This window comes from Phialemonium atrogriseum (genome assembly GCF_030411735.1).
Source record: "Phialemonium atrogriseum strain 8032-3 unplaced genomic scaffold QBC33scaffold_3, whole genome shotgun sequence".
In the NCBI taxonomy this organism is placed as follows: Eukaryota; Fungi; Ascomycota; class Sordariomycetes; order Cephalothecales; family Cephalothecaceae; genus Phialemonium; species Phialemonium atrogriseum.
This window is the reverse complement of record NW_026848140.1, coordinates 693879-713325: the sequence shown is the minus strand read 5'-3', so window position 1 is coordinate 713325 and position 19447 is coordinate 693879. Positions and strand designations below refer to the sequence as shown.

Here is a 19447-nt window from a genome sequence, read left to right as displayed (position 1 = left end):
TCCGAGGGGTTGGCGTTGGCGTCTCGAGGCTGCATTACCTGATGATGTATGGAAGAGTGGAGAATTTACAAGAAGAATTACACAATAGCCTTCCAGCGGCTCTTTTGGTGGACTAGGATCATGAAAGAGTTCGCAGGAAGAGGCTGGGAGGTTCGCGAGAATGCTTGGGCTGGTAGCTCTACTCTGAAAGCTGCCAGCCACGGGCTCGAAGTGCGTGCTGTGCCTGAAACTCGAGCATGGCTGGTGAGCATGGGCTTGACGATTCAAAGACCAATCTCTCCGTACTCCGCAGTGCCGAGGACAAGTCCACACCGTTCGTGGTGGATTAATTTGACATTGAAGAAGCGAGATCATCCGTTGGGAACTCCCCCGGCCGCCCTTTCGAGAACTTGACCGAGGCTGGAAGCAAGCCAGAGGCGTTTCACAAGGATGGTATTGGCATCAACATGAAGAGCAGGAGATGGCACTCTACTGTGTAGTTGGTTGATTGTTGGATTTTGTCCAGCCTTTTCCGCCTGTGCGAAACGCATAGTTATACGCATTTCCTCTGGCGATGTACAGTACATAGCAGCAGGTATACAATGTACGAGTAGCCGACGTTATTCAGAGTATCATCAACAAAAGAAGGCTAGTGATTTTAGCGGCCCTGCCTTGTTCGTTTTGGGAAAACGATGGGGGTTGGCAGGTGGCGGTCAGGCAGGTCCAACAGCTCGCCGCTCACGAGACCCAATGTGTTGTCATGAAACTTGTTCTTTTCGTCATCTCACGAATTGGCTGCCGATATTCGGACCTCTTGCCCAACCATGGGAACCTCTCCCTTTTGGTCGAACCGAACCGTATCTGAAGTTATGGGTTGAGCTTCAAAGGCATGTATCTATAGAGACGGAACAGCGACGCTACTGATGGCAGGTGACACAGGTATCCCTGCACTTGAGGCAAACAATTCGACGTTGCTCTATTCAATGTTAGTGCGGTACCTTCAATGTGGGGCTCATCATGGGCTCATGAACCCTGCATTCCAAGCTGGCGGGTGCTACCGGGCAGTGCCTGTTAAGTCAGCACCTAACAGCACGAGAACATACCTTCCACATTACTGCTCCCCTCTCTGCTTTCTCAATATGATATCGATTATTTGCCTCATTGATCACGATAACGCCACGGGAAAGTGCATCAATTGGCTTCCCAGGTGCCGAAGCTGCATAAATGTCAGAACATCTCACCAAAAAAAAATCTGTCTGCCCAGGCGGGCAAGCCCAGCCTCTAATTCATCACCCTGTTGCTTGCCCCACGTCTCTCCTTGGGGTGCCGCATATCCCGCAGCCATTAGGCCGACAGATCGTGCAGGGATCTTCGCAAGCGAACTGCCATCACTCGTCCACGTTGCAGCTCTTTAAGAAAAAAAGAGAGAACATGCGTACATTTGGAACGCATACAGAATTGCACTTCCGCTGTACTATGCCAACGACGCCGGATTACACCAGCACACACACCCCACCTCCTGGCACGGGTCGTCCCTTGACCCCAACCTCCAGTCCTGTGTACTATGGCATAGTATGCAGTCTTAGTGGACTGAGAGGTGAACCCCGGCCCGACCCATCAAGTCGACTGTTCAGGGACCAGTAGGGGGTGCAGAAAAACGGTTGGGCCAATTCCAAAGCTGCTGTGACTCTGAGAGTTGTGACCCAATGCTATATCAACCGGCATTGAGCTTGGGAGGGCAACCCGACCCGCAGAGCGGGAGGTCGGCGACCCTGATATCTTTGTGGTTGAGGATGGAGCCAGACCCCTGCTTGTTATCATCGGCAGACGCTGTCTCTGGGACCAACCCTTGCGAGACTCCTCTGACTAGTCTCTACAATGCTATCTCCAATTTCCATCTTGGGTCTCCAATCTCGCCTGTTCTCTCTTAGTGCCTTCTGTCCATTGACATTGCGTGGATTTTGCCTCTTTCGGTTGTGATGGCGTGGTTGGGCCGCTATTCCACCCACGTCCGTTTGTGATAGCTCCCCCCGGCCAGCTGGCCAACCTCGTTGCGACGTGGCGCCAATGCCGTTGCGTGGGCCAATCGATCCCAAGCACGATATTGATTCACTGGAACGTCAAGGCCCTGCCTCGGCCGTCAAGGTATTATGCGCCCCAGTCTTTGCTGGGTGGAGTGGGATGATCGTGGGGCCCATGAGGTGAGGCTTGCCCGGCCTCTTTTCTTCCCACATCCTCCCCGATCCAGAGACACCCCCTTTCCTATCAATCAATTTTCCCAATAGCTTTCTTTTCCCTGAAAGTCTCCCCAATCCATACCCCAACCGGACGGCAGAAGCTGCATATCAAGCTTCCCGTCTATATCAAATTTCTAAGCAACATCCGATTGTTTACACGATACCCCCCCCCCCCTTTTTTATACCCATTGATTTTTGTCTCACGCCCACGAAACGTGACCCCCAATACCCAATACCCTATACCCAATACCTCAAGCCAACGGTAAACCGAAAAAAAAGCCCCACCATCCACTTGGGTAGCCATCTGCAGCTCCCCGAGACCCGAAGTAGACCTGCATGGAGGATAATAAAGACGCCCCTACGGTCGTCGCTGTCGAACTTCTCCCCGACCAGGCACAGGCTGAGGTCCCACAAGTATGAGTGATCCAAGAGGTGTCCAGTACTGTCCTGTCCGGACGAACATTAATTGGTCCGAGGTGCAGTTCGCCGACTTCAACAAGGTCGAGGTCGCCCGGTTCTCCGATGTCAAGTACTTCGAGCCGTCAGATTCCGAGGAGGAGGAGGACGAAGCAGAGGACGGTGAGCGCCCTATACCTTCCCCTTGTCACGCATATTGCTTCGTGATTCTCGTCTTCCCTTCTCTTCTTCTGGCGTGTATAGGTTCAGCATTGACAACAGTACAGGAGAAGATGCCGAAGAGCAGGACGAGGATGGCGAGGAAGATGCCGGTAAGTCCGGGGCCGACGTAAAAGGCGAGGGAGCGGTAGCATCCCCGTCGACGTCGTCGCCCCCGGCCACGCCGACAAAGGACGCCAAGAAGGCGAAGAAGGCGGCCAAGAAGGCGGCTGCCAAGAAGGCTGCCAAGCTGGAGAAGGCCGCGGAGGCGGAGACCGCCGCCGCCGCCGCCGCTGAGAAGGAGGAAGAAACCCCGTCCAAGGACCAGGATGCCTCGCCCGGCAAGAAGAAGGGCAAGGGCAAGGGCAAGAAAGACAAGAAGGGCAGCAAGGGCAAGAACGCAAAGAAGTCCGAGCCGGCCGTCGTCGCCAAGTCGGCCGAGGAGCAGAAATCATCCCCTGCCGCCACCGCCGCCGCTCCCGCAGAGGAGGCCGCGGCCGAGTTGAAGGAGGCAGTCCCAGAAGCAGCACCCCCCGCGCCCGCGGAAGAGCCGGCAAAACCCGAGGAGCCGGCCCCGGCAGTGGAGGCGGAGGAGGCAAGCGAGGACGCTCCTACTCCCCCGGCGCAGGCAGCCGAGGAGCCATCGAAGCCCGAGGAAGCTACCGAGGCAGCAGCGCCTGCCTCTTCCGAAGAGGAGCAGGTCCCGCCCGCCGCCGCCGCCGCCGTGGCCGCAACCGAGGTTGCGCAGGAGGAGGAGGCGAGCAGCGAGCCAGCACCCAAGGCAGAGGAGGCGGAGGAGGAGACCGCGAAACCAGAGGAGGTTGCGCAGCCTGTGGAAGCCGGCGAGCCGGTGGATCCTGCTGCTGAGGAGACGAGCGCGCCAGACGCGATCGCGGAAACCGAGGTGGTGGAGGTGGAGGCGGAGGTGGCAGAAGCACCGCCCGCTGCTGCTGCGGAGGAGGCGGCGGAACCCGAGAAAGCCGACGAGCCGGCGGCCGCTGTCGCTGAGGAGACTAGCCCGGCTGCCGAAGTCGAGGTTGCGGAGGCCAAGGAGGAGGACGCCTCGGCGCCTGCTCCGGAGGAAGCTCCCGCTGCTGAAAACGACGAGCCTGCGGCGCCTGCCACTGTTGAAAGTGGAGAGGCCGAGGGCGAGGCGGATGAGGCGGCGGTGGTCGAGGCGGAGGAGCCAAAGGTAAGTGAGGAGGAGGTAGGTGCTGAGGCTACCAGCGCGGAGGTGCAGGGCGAAGACGCCCCAGCCGCTGAGCAGGGGACCGATGTGGAGGAGCAGGCCGAGGGCACCGCAGCCGCCGAAGAGGAAGCCGTTGAGGCTAAGGCGGAGGACGCACCGCCCGTCGACAAAGACGAACCTGCCACAGCAGAGCCAGGCGATGATGACAAGGCTGGCGGGGAAGCCGAAGCCGCGAAAGAGCCCGCCACGGACGCACCCGCCGAGGAGGCCGCGCCCGAGGCTGCCGCAGAGGTCGTCGAGGAGGCCAAGGTCGAGGAGGACTCGACTGCGCCAACCGAAACCGAAGCCGGGAAGGACGAGACCGCCGGCGAGCCGGCTGCTGCTGCTGCTGTTGTCGAGAGTGGCGAAACCGCAGAGGAGGAGAGCCCCGCCGGGGAAGCCGCGGACGACCTGCCGCCCACTAATGATGACTCCGTCGGGGTCAAGGGCGAGGAGGCGGCCGTGGTGGAGGCTGGCGAGGGTGCTCCTCCTGCTGAGGTAGAGGAGAAGGCTGCAGTTTCTGAAGAGAAGTAAGTCGTGAAGCTGATGAGGATGTCATCCCGATAGCGGACTAATTCTCGTGCAGACAAGATGAGGGTGCTGAGACCGCTGCCGTCAAGGTCGAGGAGAGCACACCCGCTCAAACTGACAAGGAGGAGTAAGTGATCTGACTGCTTCTCGATCGCAGAGCTGTCAAGTGGCTAATTACAGCTATAGGGAGCCCGCAGTCGAACACACAGCCACCGAAGATCAACCCAGTGGCGAGGAGGCACCTCTAGCTACGTGAGTAAAGTTGCTACTAGCGTTGCCCTGTGCCCAACTGATAGGTTTATAGTGAGTCTGCGCCTGCGGAGGACGCGGCTGTCACCGAGACACTGGAAGAGTGCGTATACACCGTATTTGTGTGCTATTGTTACGCATAATGCAGGTTCTAACTACAGCTAGCAGAGAGGCTAAGGAAGCCGAGAGCGTAGACAAGCCAGAACAGGACACAGAGGCAGACGAGTATGTGTTATCCCTGACACCAATGACCACTGCTGTTATTTCTAACGGAACTAGGGCTGCTGCTGCGACGGAAAGCGCCCCTGGCGAGACTGGTGCAGTTGAGGCAAGGTTAGTCTAGTCTCCCAAGGTCCTTTCCTGGCATCTTTGCTCTGTACTGACTCTCGCAACAGCGAGACTGTGGAATCCAAGGAGTCCCAGGACCAGAGCACGCCGGACGACGGTGCCAGTCAACCTGCAAAGGGAGATGAAGTTGCGGAACCCCTCGTTGAGTCCCGCGAGATTGCTGACGAACCGAGCGGCGATGCCCAGGAGAGCCAAGACGAAGAACCTGCCGCAGACGCGGAGAAGTCAGAGTAAGAAGATGCGACGCATGGCCATTACTAGTGAGCGTACACCTTGCTAACGAAAACCACAGGGCTCAGGAAGTGGCTGAACAAAGCGATGAACCAGCTGCTCCCGTTGCTGAGGCAGCTGCGAGTGGGGACGATCAAGAGCCAGCCAAACAAGAGTAAGTGGAACGGTACCTCGTGCTTCCTGCCATTGTCCTAACGTTAAAGTAGGGATTCTTCCGCTGTTGATGAGGCAGGCCCCAGCGCCGACGCCGAGGCGTCACCGGCGGACCCCGAAGAGGCCGCACCGGCGCCAAGCACCAAGACTGGAGCCGACGTCGAGGCAAGCAATGAGGCCGAACCTCAGTCAACAGACGTCGCCGAGCCTGAAACCTCTGCTACTGAGGAGGCGGAGGCGGAGGCTGATCCGGCACCCGAGCCCGCACCGGAGCTATCCGAAGTGACGGATGCTCAGGAGGCTGACGACCTTCCGGCGGAGACCCAAGCAGAGGCCCAAACAGAAGACGCCGAGCCTGCTGCGGAAATAGTGGCCAAGACGGTTGAAGAAGACGCCGAAGCTGAGCCTAGCGACGCCGCCAAGGCAGACGCAGAAGCCCAAACCCCGGACCCGGTCGAGGCAAAGAAAGAAGAACAGGAGGCCGACGAGGCAGCCGCGCCCACGACAGACGACGCAGAGGCTCCTCCCACGGAGGCAAAATCGGAAGAGCAGCCCGCCGCAAAAGATGACGAACCCGCGGAGGAAGCCCCTGCTTCTCAGGAGGCCGTGGAGGAGCCAAGCTCCGCCGAAGCAGAAGCCGCGGACCAGCCACCGACAGCCGAGGAGGCCCCAGCCGAAGCGGCTGACACGGCCGCGGCAGAACAGCCCGCCCCCACCGATAAGAAGTCCGCCCCTACGGCCCCCGCCGAAGAGCCGGAATCTGCCACCGAGACAACCAAGCCAGATGGCCAGGAGGAGCAGGCGGCAGCCGAAGACGCACCCGCACCAGAAGAAGTTGCGGTCGAGGCGCCAGCCGTCGGTGAGGCGGAAGGCGAGCAGAAGCCGGCTGCCGATGAAGCTGCCGCGGTCGTTGTGGAAGAGGAGCAGAAAGAGCCTGCCGACGGTGAGCCCGCTGTTGCTGCTGCGGGCGGCGAAACATCGGTTGAGGCCGTAGCCGAAGCCGCCGCCGCTGACGATGCTCCTGCCGAAAAGAGCAATGAGGCTGTTGTCGAGGATAAGAAGGATGAGGTCGTTGAAGAAACCAAGGACGAGCCTGCTGAGGATGCCAAGGACGAGCCCGCCGATGAAGTTAAACAGGAGCCCGTCGAGGAAGCCAAGGACGAGCCTGCTGAGGAGGCTAAGGACGAATCTACCGAGGCTGCCGAAGTCGTGCCCGTGGAAGATGCCAAGGATGAGGCGCCTGAAGAAACAAAGGACGCACCTGTCGAGAGCCAAGTCGAGGCTGCCGCAGAAATTAAGGAGGAGGCTGTCGAAGAAGACAAGGACCAGCCGGCTGAGGCTGGCGAAGATGAGCCTGTCGCGGAAGCCAAGGATGAACCTGCGGAGGAGGCCAAGGAGGAAGCTGCCGATGCAGCCAAGGATGAGGCTGCTGATGAGTCTAAAGATGAACCTGTCGAGGAGGCCAAAGATGAGGTGGTCGAGGAGGCCAAAGAAGATGTGGTCGAGAGCAAGGACCTTCCCGCCGAGACCGAGGCCGTGGCTGCGGAGGCCGAGACTGGAGCCGGCGAACAGCCCAAGTCAGAGCCCGCCGACGATCAACCCGAGGCCGATGCCGCGGGAGGCGACGTTGAAGAGCCGTCGGTCGAGGAGAGCCAAGACAAGCCCGCTGAGGAGGCGCCTCCCACTGAGCAGGTTGCCGACGACAAGGAGGACGGGCCGGCTATTGCGGACAACGCTGAAGAGGCCGCTGTTGAGGAGAGCAAGGAGGAACCTGCTGCTGAAGAAAATAAGGAGCAGCTTGTTGTCGAAGACGCGAAGGATGAGCCTGTCGTTGAGGAAAGCAAGGACGAGCCCGTGGTCGACGAAAGCGAGGATGAGGCTGCCGTCGAAGAAACCAAGGAAGAACCTTCTACCGAGGAAAGCAAAGATGAGCCTACTGTTGAGGAGGCGAAGGTAGAAGACGCTGCTGAGGAGGCCAAGGAAGAACCAGCTGTCGAAAACAAGGAGGAGCCTCCTGTGGAAGAGACCAAAGAAGAACCCGCGACCGAAGAGGCCAAAGAAGAGCCAGCCGCCGAGAGCAAGGATGAGGAAGTCAGCGACGACGACGCCAACACGGACAAGGAGATGCCAACCATCGAGGAGGAAAGCCAAGAGCAACCGGCTGCAAACGACGGGACCGAGGAAGGTGCTAAAGCATCTACAGGTGAGGAACACCCAGCGTTGCTTGATACCCCAGGGGACGATGTGCGGGAGGTTTCGGCCGGCATTTCAGGACCAACCGACGGGGACTTGCGAGACGTGGATACGGCGCCAGACCATACTACCACCGATCTCTCTGGTGTGATTGTGGAAGATGCTGTTCCAGATGAGCCACAACAAGACAGCGAGATCACCACCGCTGCCAACGAGGTCGGTGACTCGGCAGCGGACGAGCCTGCAGCTCTCGAATCTCAACCCACCGAACTTGAACAACCTCAAGAGCCCACAGCTGAGGATGACGGCCAAGTACCTGCTGAATGTGTTGCACGAGCAGAAACAGAAGAGCCCTTGCCAGAAGTAGAGGCCGTCTCAGAAATCAGCGATGCTGCAACACCGGAACCCCCAACGGAACACCCATCTCCGGACGCAGAGCCGGGGAAGATCAGTGAATCCCCGGCCTCCGTTGAGGAGGCTGTCCATGTTGATCAAGTTGAGCGAGAGGTCGAGCCCGCAGTAACGGCCGAGGAAGACAGCACAAGTCCAGAGGATCAGGTTGTGGAGGCAACGACGTCAGCACTTGATTCCCCAGTAACCCTCGAGGCAGAGGCTCCGGCTGATGTCGCCGGCAACGCAAATGGTGACGACCTCGGCCCTTCGAGTGATCCTGCACACCAAGAGGCGACGGGCGGCGAAGTTGACGTTACCACGAGACCCAAAGAAGACGATGTGGAAGAGCCGTCGACTCAAACAGAAGATGGTTTGGAAGAATATGTTGGTGACCACGCTACTGGCGAGCCCTCGGAAGACCTTCCCACAGACCTAGTCTCCGACACTCTCGCCATAGAACCCTCTGTTGCGCCGCAGGAGGACCAACCCCCGCACGAAGATGGCCCAGATGTCGAGTCGCCAGGGGCCTTGGCCCCTGCCGAGGATTCAAAGCTCGAATCAACGGAAACCGGTAGTCTACAGCCGGTGGTTGACGTGGCTGACTCCAATGTTGAAGAGTCGAGCGTTCAAGAACCCCAAGATGCTGCGGCGGCGGAAGAACTGCCACAATCTACGGGAGATACTCCAATCCAGCAGGAACTCCCCGTCGAGGATCAGAATCCCGAAGTTGCGCAAGGCCCTGCTGAGGAAATCCAAGGCGACACTGCCAGCACCGAAAGTGAAAACCCGATCAGCGAGCCGCAACCAGAGGCTGTCCCCGCTGCCTCTAGCGACAGTGCAGAACTTGAGGTGCTGCCAGCCGCTACATCTGATGAGCAACCTCCCTTAGAAACAGTCACGGCTGCTGAGGATTTTTCAACCACCGCTGATGCCTCGCTGGATGAACCTGTCCTTTCCGAGGAGGTCCATGTGGAAGACCTGCCCGTCACAGACGCTGCTGCCTCGCAGGTTGATGAGCCGACTGAGGAAAGCATCCTGCCTAGTGAAACACAGGAAGGTCCTGATGCCCAACCGGCTGCTGACCAGGAAGCTGCTGTCCCATCACCAAATGACGATGCAGAAGATTCAGTCCAACCGGAACCAGTGTCTGAGCAGCACACCGATGACGAGAGCACCCACCAGGATGCTCCAGACCTTCCTGTAGAGGCTGCCATCAAGGAGGAGGATGATGGGGACTTGGCGCCTCTAAGCCACCAAGAGCCGACGGTCGAGGCACCGCAAGCGATTGAGGCATCCTCCGACAAAGAAGTGCATGATGTGCCTGAGGAATCCTCCTCACCAGCTGACGACGTTCCCGCTGAAGCCACTGCTCTGGAAGCAACTGCCGAATTGGATAACATCGAAAAGCCAACCACGGAATCGGAGGACACTGAAAAGCTATCGTTGGCGATCCAAGAGAGCGAAGACGCCGGAGCTGCCACTACCTCCGAGGAGGCTCCCTCGAACGTCGAGACAGGTGCACCCATCCAAATCTCCGAGCCAGTTGTAGATGAAACAATCGTGCCGGCTGCTGAACCGGAGTCACCGAGCTTGGAACCACAAACCTCTCAGGATGTAACACAAGACCACTCGGATGACGTGGGGGCCTCAGTTCAAGCCGAAGAGGACGTTGTGCTTGCCGAAACACTCACAAGCGAAGCCCCTGCTGTCGAGACTAGCCCTGAAACTTCCCAGGAGCAGGGAGAAGACGAATCTCCAGCTGTTGATGGTCTCGCACAATCCGATCCTCACGCATCAAGCTCTGCTACACATCAAGATATTGATGAGCAAACACCAGCGGGAGAGAGTGAAGCCTCCGATCCCGTAACTGCAGCTGATGCCTCACTTGCTCTGGATACTTCCCTGGAGGCGCCAGCGAATCCAGACGAAGCCGAGGATAGCACTGGCGACATTGCTCCCGACACTGCGGTCCTTGATATACAGGAGGCAGAGCTGAGCCATTCGGCCGTCGTTGACGACGGCGAGCGCTCGTTGGAGAAGACCGATACCCAGGAAGCTCTCGATACTAGCGAAGCCACACTCCTCGAGGTGGTTGAGGACGATGAACCTGCTCTGGACAGCGATCGTGGTCTGAGTGACCAAGCTCCTGAACCACCCAAGTCGGCCGAAGTCGCAGATGATGCTGTCGCGGTAGAAAGCGAACCTGTCGCCATCCAGGGCGCAGAGGACATCGTCAAGGAGGACGGCGAAGCCATTGACGACTATGTCATGGTCGAGCCAGACTCTGTGGCAGAAGCACCCAGCGATGCAGAGGTTGTACCGTCAGCGTCTGTCGACAATCTAGTGCTCGAAGCGGAGAATGTCGAATCATCTAAGTCAACTGTCGAAGAATCTGAGCCTGCTCCAGTTGATGATAGCTCCAAGAACGCGGATCTCAACGATCACCAGGTAATCTCTAGCGAACAATTACTGGCCGAACCCAGCCTGACGGAGGACGTTGCCGTCCCTGAAGTCCTAGCCCAGGCTTCAGGTGATGAAACTCAAGATGCGCCCACTGTCCATGATCAGCCAGCTTTCGAGTCAGATCCAGCCTCTGGTGAAGTGGTCTCAACCGATGATATTGCCGAGAGCCATTTGGTTGCTCCCTCTCTTGAATCGGAAGACAAATCAGCTCCAGCACCGGAAGTTATAGAAATCGTGCAGGAATCTCCGCAAGAAGCCGATGGTCCAAGAGAAATCGCAACTGAGTCGGACGACAAAGCCAATGAGGGTGACATCAATGACCAACCCGCCGAAGACTCCGGCTTGAATGCGGAAGCTCCAGCCGTTCCAACAGCCACCAGCGAGGAGGATCAGCCGGTGGCCACCGAAACCACCTCTGAAGAACCAGCTAGCTCAGACACAGATGGTCAAGCTATCATCCAGGACGAAGAGCCGGCCACCATCCCCAATTCTCGGGACCTGGCAGCGCCGGTTGTCGAGACGGATGCTTTGGAAGCTCAGGAGCCAAGCGATACTACTCCTCTCAATATTTCCGAGGAAGAGACTGCTGAGGCTGTCTTGGCAGAACCTGAAAGCGATGCAACGGCTGATGAGCTTAAGCCCGCACCGGACCATGGCGAAGTCGAGGCGATCCCCACTGCCAGCGAGGAGCAGGTCTCTGCTGGTGTCGAAGAACACGCGCCACGCGAAACCACTGCGGCTGAACCGACGGAAAGTGTTTCCGAGCCAGCGCAACTGGAGGTTCCTGCAGCTGAGGAGGAAAGCAAGCCCGAAACTCACCCTGCCGAAGAGAGCATTGTCCTCGTCGAGGCCCCGGTTATCTCACAGTCGGTCGCAGAGGCTGCTGGACCAGAAACCGTTGATCTGGCTGGGATCGTGGCAAACCGCGCCGTCACTGGGCCAATCGCAGGGGAAGTTCCGGAAGAAGTCGAGAAAGGAGTGACGCAACCATCCGCTGAGGAGGTTGTGCCAGAACCTAGTCCGGAAGCCGACCTGGGCGATGCTGTGGCATCGTTGTCTTCCATCGCTCAGAGTCGTGGTATTGTACCGTCTCCTGGAGAGTCCGCTGCTCCTACCATACTCCAAGAACAGACCACGGTAGAGGATACTCCAGCACCACACTCGCCAACAGCAGAGGTGCGATCCCTATCCTCTGCGGATATGGAGTACTCTCAAATCGAGGACAACATTCCGCTGTCGGAGTCGTTCCATAAGATCGAGAAAGAGCCCGTCACGAAGGACGAGGCCATTGTGGTGGAGCAGGGAACCGCCGAGGATCACTCAGAGAAGGGTAAGGAGCCTATCGTCGTCTCGGTTCGCGAGGGAACACAGACTGACGATGCGTTCCTTGACCCAAGGCACGACTACGGGACACTCCAGCCGGGAATCAGCACCACCGACCTATTCAGGGCTCCGACTCCTGCTGTGGTCATCCCTGATCTTGACGACCCTCTGGCTAAGCAGCTGAGCCGCGCCCGCAGCCTCCGGAAGCAGCGCAGGAACACGATCAAGAAAGCCGAGGAGGTCGTCGCCGCCGCCGTGGTCATCTACGCGACGGCGGACGCCCTCAGCGTGCCCAACAGCCCGCCGCGGCTCGCGAGTCCACCCAACGAAGCCGCGGATCGCGCCCCTGAGACATTGACATCTAAGGCTGTCGCGGCGCGAGAGGAAACCGAGGTGACGCCGGCCGCCCCACTTCGGGAGGTTGTCCCGGCCGGAGGCGAGGCCGGTGGCAGCAGGGGCAGAACCAGGACGAGGAGCATTGGGCCAGAGCAAGAAGACGCGCTTCGCAGTTCTGTTGCTGACCTCTTCTTAGACGACGCAGGCAAAGACAAGGCCAAGGACGCTCCGCAAGCGACCGCCACTGCCGCCGCCGCCGCCACCACCGCAAAGGTCGACGAGCGCAACAAGGAAGCCTCGACACCGGCGTCGCCCAAGCGCCCCAGCAACAGATCCTCCCGCCGACACTCGTCCCACCGCGACCGCGACGTCAGCAACGGCAAGGACAGCCCGCGCCGCGGCCACCGGCACAGGTCGGGCAGCGGAGACGCGGGGGGATACCGAGACGAGTCGCGCACCAGCAGCTCGCACTCCAAGAGGCGGCGCCGCACGCCCGAGGAGCAGGCGGCGCACGAGAAGCGCAAGGAGGAGCGCCGGCTCGCCCGCGACAGGGAGGAGCAGCAGGACAAGGGCAGGGACGGCCCTTCGTCGTCTTCGCCCTCCAAGGATAAGGGCAAGGATCGCGCCGTCTCGTCGGCGTCCAAGGCGAGCGGATCGCGCGAGCGCTCGTCGGACCACCACCACCGCGGCAGCGGCTCGCGGCGGCACAGCCGCACCGCGGGCGACGGCAAGGAGGCAGAGACGACGCCGCCGCCGCCGCCGAAGAAGTTCTTCGACATGAAGAACGGGCAGAGCGTGCTGGAGAGCAACTTTGCGCCCAAGGACGCCACCGCCACTGCCAACGGGGGAGGTGCAGGGTCCAAGTCGGTTGAGCTGAAGCGGTCCGCGACGGCGCGGTCGTCGAGGCGCAGGTCCGAGGACGTTTCCTCCTCGGGCGGCGGCGCCACCAAGGCCAAGCTGCAGAGGGCGCGGGAGGAGGTCGCCGCGCGCGTCAAGGAGGCGGTCAGGGAGGCGAGGGAGGCGGCGAGCGGGAGCGGGAGCGGGAGCGGCGGGGAGTCCGGGAGCAGCGGGGCTGAGGCGGGACCGGCCTCGGGGCAGCGCCGGTCCAAGAGGCTGGAGAGGCGCGAGAAGGCGGCCAAGGACGAGAAGAAGACTGGGTTTAGGGCCGCTATCAAGCGGTTCTTTACGTGAGGTGCCCCGGGCCCCTTTTATGTTGTTGATGAAGTGACGAGATTTTATGTTTTCTTCCTTGGACCGTCACGCGTTGGGCTGTTTATGTCTTGCTGTTTGGAGATGACTGATGTTTCTTCTTCATGTTTCTCATGAGAATATGACTTGTGTGGCTTTGTAATAGCTTGTACGGGCAATGCTGTCGATGAAGGGAACTGTTGCAGGTTATTGGAGTTGACGATTTATATGACTGACACATGCAACCATCATTGTCTTCAACCTCCTGTGCCTTGTGATCATTGTGCCTTGTCTTTTGTCCTCTTCCCTTATTTTACACGCCTGATCTGGGTGTTGGCGAAGCATTCTGATATCTATGCCCCTGCCTATCATGTGGCTTCATGTAAGGGAGTCAAATCTCAGTATCTCACCAAGGCCCTTGCCCCTTTCCCTCTAAATTCCCATTCCTGCTTCTCTTCTTATCGTCAGCACATTTTCTAGCAACCAGGATTTCTGCTCTGCTCTGTGCCTTTATTACCTGCTGCTCTAACCAGCCATTGCTGTCTTTGATGCTCTGTATTTCTCATATATCATCAGACTCCAAACAAGCTAATTTGCTGTGTAGGAGCTATACGGTTATCTATGCTGGGAAGCCTGGCCAGAGTGCCAAACATCACAGCAGAGCCATGTGCCTCACGCCTGGTGTTTGGCAGGTTACCCCGTCTCGGGCAATTGACCTTGTGCTGGGCCGATTCCCAACCCGAATGTCCACGCCGAGTGCCCAGTGAACTCGCCGAGGACCCAGAACCTGGAGAAGAAGGCGAGATCGTGAAGGGCACACCTTATAGTCCCAAATACAAGCGATGGCTTTCAATAAGGCCCAGTGGCGTAGTTGTCAGAGTCTCAGCTAGCATTCCGCTCGTTAATTCTCTCCCGAGTACTAACTATTTGGCAGCACCGAGACGAGACCCAAACATCCCCTGATGTGTGCTAGGTTTGTACTCCTCGCCCCTTGGTCCCCTGCTGACGCACCATGTCTTGATAATAGGTACTTCCGGTTATCACAGCCATGATGAGTTCCCCTCCCCCCCCACCGACAGCAGGTCCTGACTATCGATAGGTGGTAAGTTCAATTCCCAGCTGAGACTCTGACAACAACTTTTTTGCCATTTAAGGACTATCCTTTTTCATCCCCTTGTCCTCTTGGGATAGGATGTGGTGGTGATCCTTGAAGGCAGTTGGCTATCAAAAATATTTGGCACCATGGATGCTATGGAATCTTGGATGTCTTTTCTTATATCAAGCAAGTTACACTTGCGTCCTGGTTTGTTTCCCCACAGGCTGCATTCTCCTCTGGCTGCGTTCTCCTCTGGCTGCGTTCTCCTAGCTCCCAGCCATGTCCCACCTACCTGTTTGTTCTGCTTTAATCTACATGTTCTAACATATCCGCAGTGTTTGAACACTCCTAGGGCAGACTATCCCACATGCCTAGAACGCCCTCTTGTAATGGGCTGGATTGATCTTTCCAGCGTTACGGAAACCATATCTAACCAAGGATGCGACTCCTGGCGGCGACGGTCATTTTCTAACGGAATCACAGAATCATAGAAAAGATACGTATCATAGCGCGAGAGCGTTCTAGTCTTAAGAGTCTCCCTTGTCAGCCCAACGCAATGAGAATGATATATGGGATTAGCAGGAGAGGAAGAGCCAGGGTCACGGCTATATATGGGAAGCAGCGATGTCGACCCTCTTCGATTTACCACCAAGTTGCCGATGCTTTCCCTGGTGGGATGGAGAGCATTGGTTTTCCGTGCGGCCCATCATCTGGAACGAAGTCCACGCCATCTTCCTTGATGCCATGGCTCATATTATCAATCTTGGACCATCTGCTGTTTTGGCTGGCGACAAAGTGCCATGGGTACGGACGTGGTTGACAGTGGGAGCATTTATGTTTACAAGTAGCTTGCCGCGACTAGTATTGCGCCTGCTACTACGATACTTGTGTGCGTGTTCTTGTCATCGAAGGGATAGGCCCGTCGCTGTGGGATATATGGCAACCGGAGGGCCGACGTGAAGACCAGCGAGGAAACCAACCAGACCACACACCAGGGCCGAATATGTGAATGGTTTTGCCGTTGGTGGCTTAACGGCAAGAGGCAACTACTCATAGTGTAGAATACATAAGATAATGGATAGCTAGACCAGAGTTGTCAATTGAAGTGGTGAAACACACAAGCAGCGTATCTACAAGGAGACCTGCGTCAAACGCTCATATACGACGGGCAGGAAAGACACCGATACCGCTGCCTTGAATAGGTTGGGGGGCCAAGGATCTGCCTGACAGCAAGAATACTTGATTACAGCTTCATTCTGCGGCTGCGAGCGTTGGTATTCCATATATCGGACGTGCCTCATAATAGCTTGAGCTAAGAAGAGGAAGGAGCGTGGTTGATGACATGCCGTTTGTAGCCAATTCAGGGGTTTTGCTTGGCTTTGCCGACCCGCCTCTGTGGGCCTCGGCAGGAACCCAGCCAACCAGCAACAGGCAAAAATGTCAACAACCACAAAAAATCCCCAAGAAGTCGCATTTGCATCCTGCAGACGCCACGCGATCCATCGCAGCAGAGATCTCCGATGCAGCAAACGAGCTGATCCAAACGCTGGGTTTCCCTCACCGCTCCTCGTCCCGCCTCTTCACTCCCTCGGCCTCGGCCTACGCCTCCAGCAACCTCCAGATCTGACCTGGGAACCAAATCCAGACCGGCCATTCCGCGACACGAATAAGTAATATAAGTCGCGACAGATCTGGCCCAACATGTCGACCAGATACTCCCTCAGACAGACGCCGAGGTAAGTTTGAGCCAAAAAAAAATAACAAAAATAGAGCCAGAGTGTCCAATTCATCTCCATCATTTGCATTGTATCTCCGTGTGGCTTCGGGACGGACAGGTGTAACGAAAAAAGACCTACCTGCGCGGAATGTTTAGCTGGCAGGCTCGCTGGCATTTTGGTGGACTGATTAGATTCCTGAGCCCAACCTGTCCCAACACACTCTGGTCTGAAGCTCACATGAAACCCCGCGTTTACTGACTTGCGGAAAGGAAGAAGGAACTCTTCGAGGGCATGGTTGAAACGCCTGGTCACCGTTCTACGCGCCGCAAGTCCCAAGCCCCGACTGACGGTTCTGACCTCGACGGCGATTCGAGCTCGGCGGCCGAGGGTGCCAAGCGCAAAGGCACTCTCCGGAGGCGCGGCACTGCCAAATTCATCGAGCACATCGACGAAGATGACGTGTCCACCGAGGCCACCTCCTCTCCAGAGCAGCTGCTGGGCACGGATCCCAAGGTCAAGGCCAACGGCACCCCCAAGAAACTGCAGGGTACTGCCAACGGCAACGGCCATGCCAATGGTCACGCTAATGGCCACGCTAATGGCCACGCCGGGGAAGACGTGATCGACGGTTGGAAGGCTGGGTTGGACCCCAAGGTCGACTACTCTGGAAAGTTTGAGTTCGGCGGCTCCCTGGGCACAGCGACCATGATGCTTTGCTTCCCCCTCTTGATGTGGTATATGTGGATAGGGGCGACCTACTACAACGGCAAGTTCCCATCGCGGTCGGCCGACCAGAGCTGGGGCGAGTTTGCCGAGCACCTCTTCAACCTTGTCTACACCGGCGCTTTCCCGCACGCCCGGGCCTGGGCCATATACTGGACATTCCTCGTCTTCGAGGGCGCCTGCTACTGTCTCCTCCCCGGCATCTGGGCCTACGGCAAGCCTCTCGCTCACGAGGGTGGCAAGCAGATGAAGTACTACTGCTCGGCCTACGCGTCCTTCTACACGACCATCGCCCTGGCCGCTGGGCTGCACTTCTCGGGCCTGTTCCCGCTGTACACCATCATCGACGAGTTCGGCCCGCTCATGTCTGTCGCGATCCTCTCGGGCTTCCTCGTCAGCATCGTGGCCTACATCTCGGCATTTGCCCGCGGGGCCACGCACCGGATGACGGGATACCCCATCTACGACTTCTTCATGGGCGCGGAGTTGAACCCGCGCATGTTCGGCATCCTCGACTTCAAGATGTTCTTCGAGGTGCGCCTGCCCTGGTTCATCCTGTTCCTGCTCTCGTGCGGCGCCGCGGCGCGCCAGTACGAGCAGTACGGCTACGTCAGCGGCGAGGTCGGCTTCGTCGTCATGGCGCACTACCTGTACGCCAACGCGTGCTCCAAGGGCGAGGAGCTCATCGTCACCACCTGGGACATGTACTACGAGAAGTGGGGGTTCATGCTCATTTTCTGGAACCTGGCCGGCGTCCCGCTGTCGTACTGCCACTGCACCATCTACCTGGCCAACCAGGCGCCGTCGACGTACCGGTGGAACCCGTACGCACTCGCGGCGCTCTACCTCTCGTACCTCTTCGTCTACTGGGTGTGGGACAGCTGCAACAGCCAAAAGAACCGCTTCCGGGCCGCGGAGCGCGGCACCCTCGTGCCGCGCCGGACCTTCCCGCAGCTGCCGTGGCAGACGGTGCGCGACCCGGCGACCATCACGTCGGCGCGCGGCGACACCATCCTCGTCGACGGCTGGTACGGCCTCGCCCGCAAGGTCCACTACGCCTGCGACGCCTACTTCGCCATCTGCTGGGGGCTCATCACCGGCTTCCGCAGCCCTTTCCCCTGGTTCTACCCCTTCTTCTTCTGCTGCATGATCGCCCACCGCGCCGCACGCGACATCGAGCGCTGCCGCGCAAAGTACGGCGACGCGTGGCGCGAGTACGAGGCCAGGGTGCCGTACCTGTTCATCCCGGTGAGTCATGTTTCTCCCTCGTCCCTGGTTTTTATCTATCGCTCTCATCCAACCAACCCTTTTCTGGCGGGATATTCCTTGACTGACCTTGTCCCTCTCTAGTATGTCATCTAAAAACCCCCATCCACAGTATGAATCCAAGGGGGGCTTTTACGGTGGATCCTCCGGCTTCGATTCCATTGTACATGTACATGTAAAATACCTATCGACTTCCCCGGTCATACATAGTATGGGTGATGTGTATGTGTGTGTGTGTGTGTGTGTCTGTCTGTCTGATATACGAAAAACGACAGAGACAGCCTTGGGGAGTAAATTTAACTACAAGGAGCATTTTTAATTTTCTGGGGAGGCCGCTTCTCTTCCACTTATTTTATGGTACATATTTTATTTTCCCGTTTGCATTTCATGGAATTTCATATGTCGTGGCTCTCGGTCGGGCTCCGGGGACCGAGGTGTGAGGGGATGAGGGAAGGGCTTGCATCAGGGGCGGACGCACTCAATAGAGAAGACTATTCCCTGAGGTGAAAGCAGATTTATTGCCAACTTAAAACTACAATGCTTTGCCCCCATCACCAGGTCTATGATGAGAACCAGCTAAAACAGATGATGATAAGACGAATCGAGCATGTTGCGACATTGGTACATATAATGAAGAACCCATTACCTATCCGTTTGTTACGATGCACCCACCCTGTTCCGTTCCACCTTCCCCGCTCTTTCACCACGCCTGCTTGGCACCCGTGGCGACCCGGCTCATCACGGGCTTTGAATCGTGATACCCCTGGATGACTTGAGATGAACATGGGATATACATCCCAGTTCCGGTAGAAACAACCCGACGAAGAAAGATTAGGTCCTTGCAATAGATACAGCTGGCCAACCTAATCCCTCCCACGATTGCTGGTGATTGCTTGAACAGGCCTTAACAAGTGGTGTTCAACGACGCCTTGGAGTTCATCAGTAGCGCCACGATCAAGCCGTATAGACCTAACACGGGGGTATTAGTTCGGGGGGTGTTCGACAAACCGGCAACGACCGTAGACGACCGAATCCGGAAAACGAGACGCTTGGAAAGGAGGGGGGGGGGGGGGGGGGGGGGGGGGCAAAAAAAAAAAAAAAAAAAAAAAAAAAAAAAACCACAAAACGCCGCAAAAGGAGAAGCCCAACAGCCCCACCCCCAGGGTGGGGGGTGGGG

The 19447-nt window shown here is 57.8% G+C and overlaps 4 protein-coding genes across 4 annotated transcripts in view; 3 read left to right on the top strand and 1 right to left on the bottom strand.

Moving 5' to 3' along the window:
• The first annotated feature begins 2182 nt into the window (after positions 1–2182).
• QBC33DRAFT_225256 (uncharacterized protein) lies at positions 2183–12167 on the top strand. The gene is made up of 11 exons (XM_060422801.1): positions 2183–2795; positions 2900–4589; positions 4646–4717; positions 4777–4842; positions 4895–4942; positions 5008–5064; positions 5119–5172; positions 5235–5417; positions 5480–5572; positions 5625–11950; positions 12018–12167. Exons 1-11 carry the CDS (start codon positions 2633–2635, stop codon positions 12125–12127), a joined length of 8862 nt encoding a protein of 2953 aa, XP_060287194.1. The 5' UTR covers positions 2183–2632; the 3' UTR covers positions 12128–12167.
• An 821-nt stretch (positions 12168–12988) lies between these two features.
• On the top strand, positions 12989–13711 carry QBC33DRAFT_526394 (uncharacterized protein). The gene has a single exon (XM_060426894.1). It carries the CDS (start codon positions 13057–13059, stop codon positions 13468–13470), a length of 414 nt encoding a protein of 137 aa, XP_060287193.1. The 5' UTR covers positions 12989–13056; the 3' UTR covers positions 13471–13711.
• A 2472-nt stretch (positions 13712–16183) lies between these two features.
• On the top strand, positions 16184–18587 carry QBC33DRAFT_225186 (C-24(28) sterol reductase). Its single transcript, XM_060422800.1, has 3 exons — positions 16184–16299; positions 16551–18252; positions 18355–18587. The coding sequence occupies exons 1-3, from the start codon at positions 16265–16267 to the stop codon at positions 18364–18366; spliced, it is 1749 nt and encodes a 582-aa protein (XP_060287192.1). The 5' UTR covers positions 16184–16264; the 3' UTR covers positions 18367–18587.
• Positions 18588–19107: 520 nt separating this feature from the next.
• The window catches only part of QBC33DRAFT_225180 (V-ATPase proteolipid subunit C-like domain-containing protein), a 1092-nt gene continuing 752 nt past the window's right edge, over positions 19108–19447 (bottom strand). Inside the window, exon 3 of the mRNA XM_060422799.1 lies at positions 19108–19239. Within this exon, the coding sequence (XP_060287191.1) occupies positions 19175–19239 (65 nt within the window). The 3' untranslated portion in view covers positions 19108–19174. The remainder of the gene's footprint in view (positions 19240–19447) is intronic.

Excerpts from the sequence above, each read along its gene's own strand:
- QBC33DRAFT_225256 (XM_060422801.1), top strand. The coding sequence starts at position 2,633 with ATGAGTGATCCAAGAGGTGTCCAGTACTGTCCTGTCCGGACGAACATT. Across the intron at positions 2,796-2,899 it reads GGAGGACGAAGCAGAGGACG|GAGAAGATGCCGAAGAGCAG; the intron begins GTGAGCGCCCTA and ends ACAACAGTACAG. Across the intron at positions 4,590-4,645 it reads GCTGCAGTTTCTGAAGAGAA|ACAAGATGAGGGTGCTGAGA; the intron begins GTAAGTCGTGAA and ends ATTCTCGTGCAG.
- QBC33DRAFT_526394 (XM_060426894.1), top strand. The coding sequence starts at position 13,057 with ATGAAGAACGGGCAGAGCGTGCTGGAGAGCAACTTTGCGCCCAAGGAC.
- QBC33DRAFT_225186 (XM_060422800.1), top strand. The coding sequence starts at position 16,265 with ATGTCGACCAGATACTCCCTCAGACAGACGCCGAG. Across the intron at positions 16,300-16,550 it reads TCCCTCAGACAGACGCCGAG|GAAGAAGGAACTCTTCGAGG; the intron begins GTAAGTTTGAGC and ends ACTTGCGGAAAG.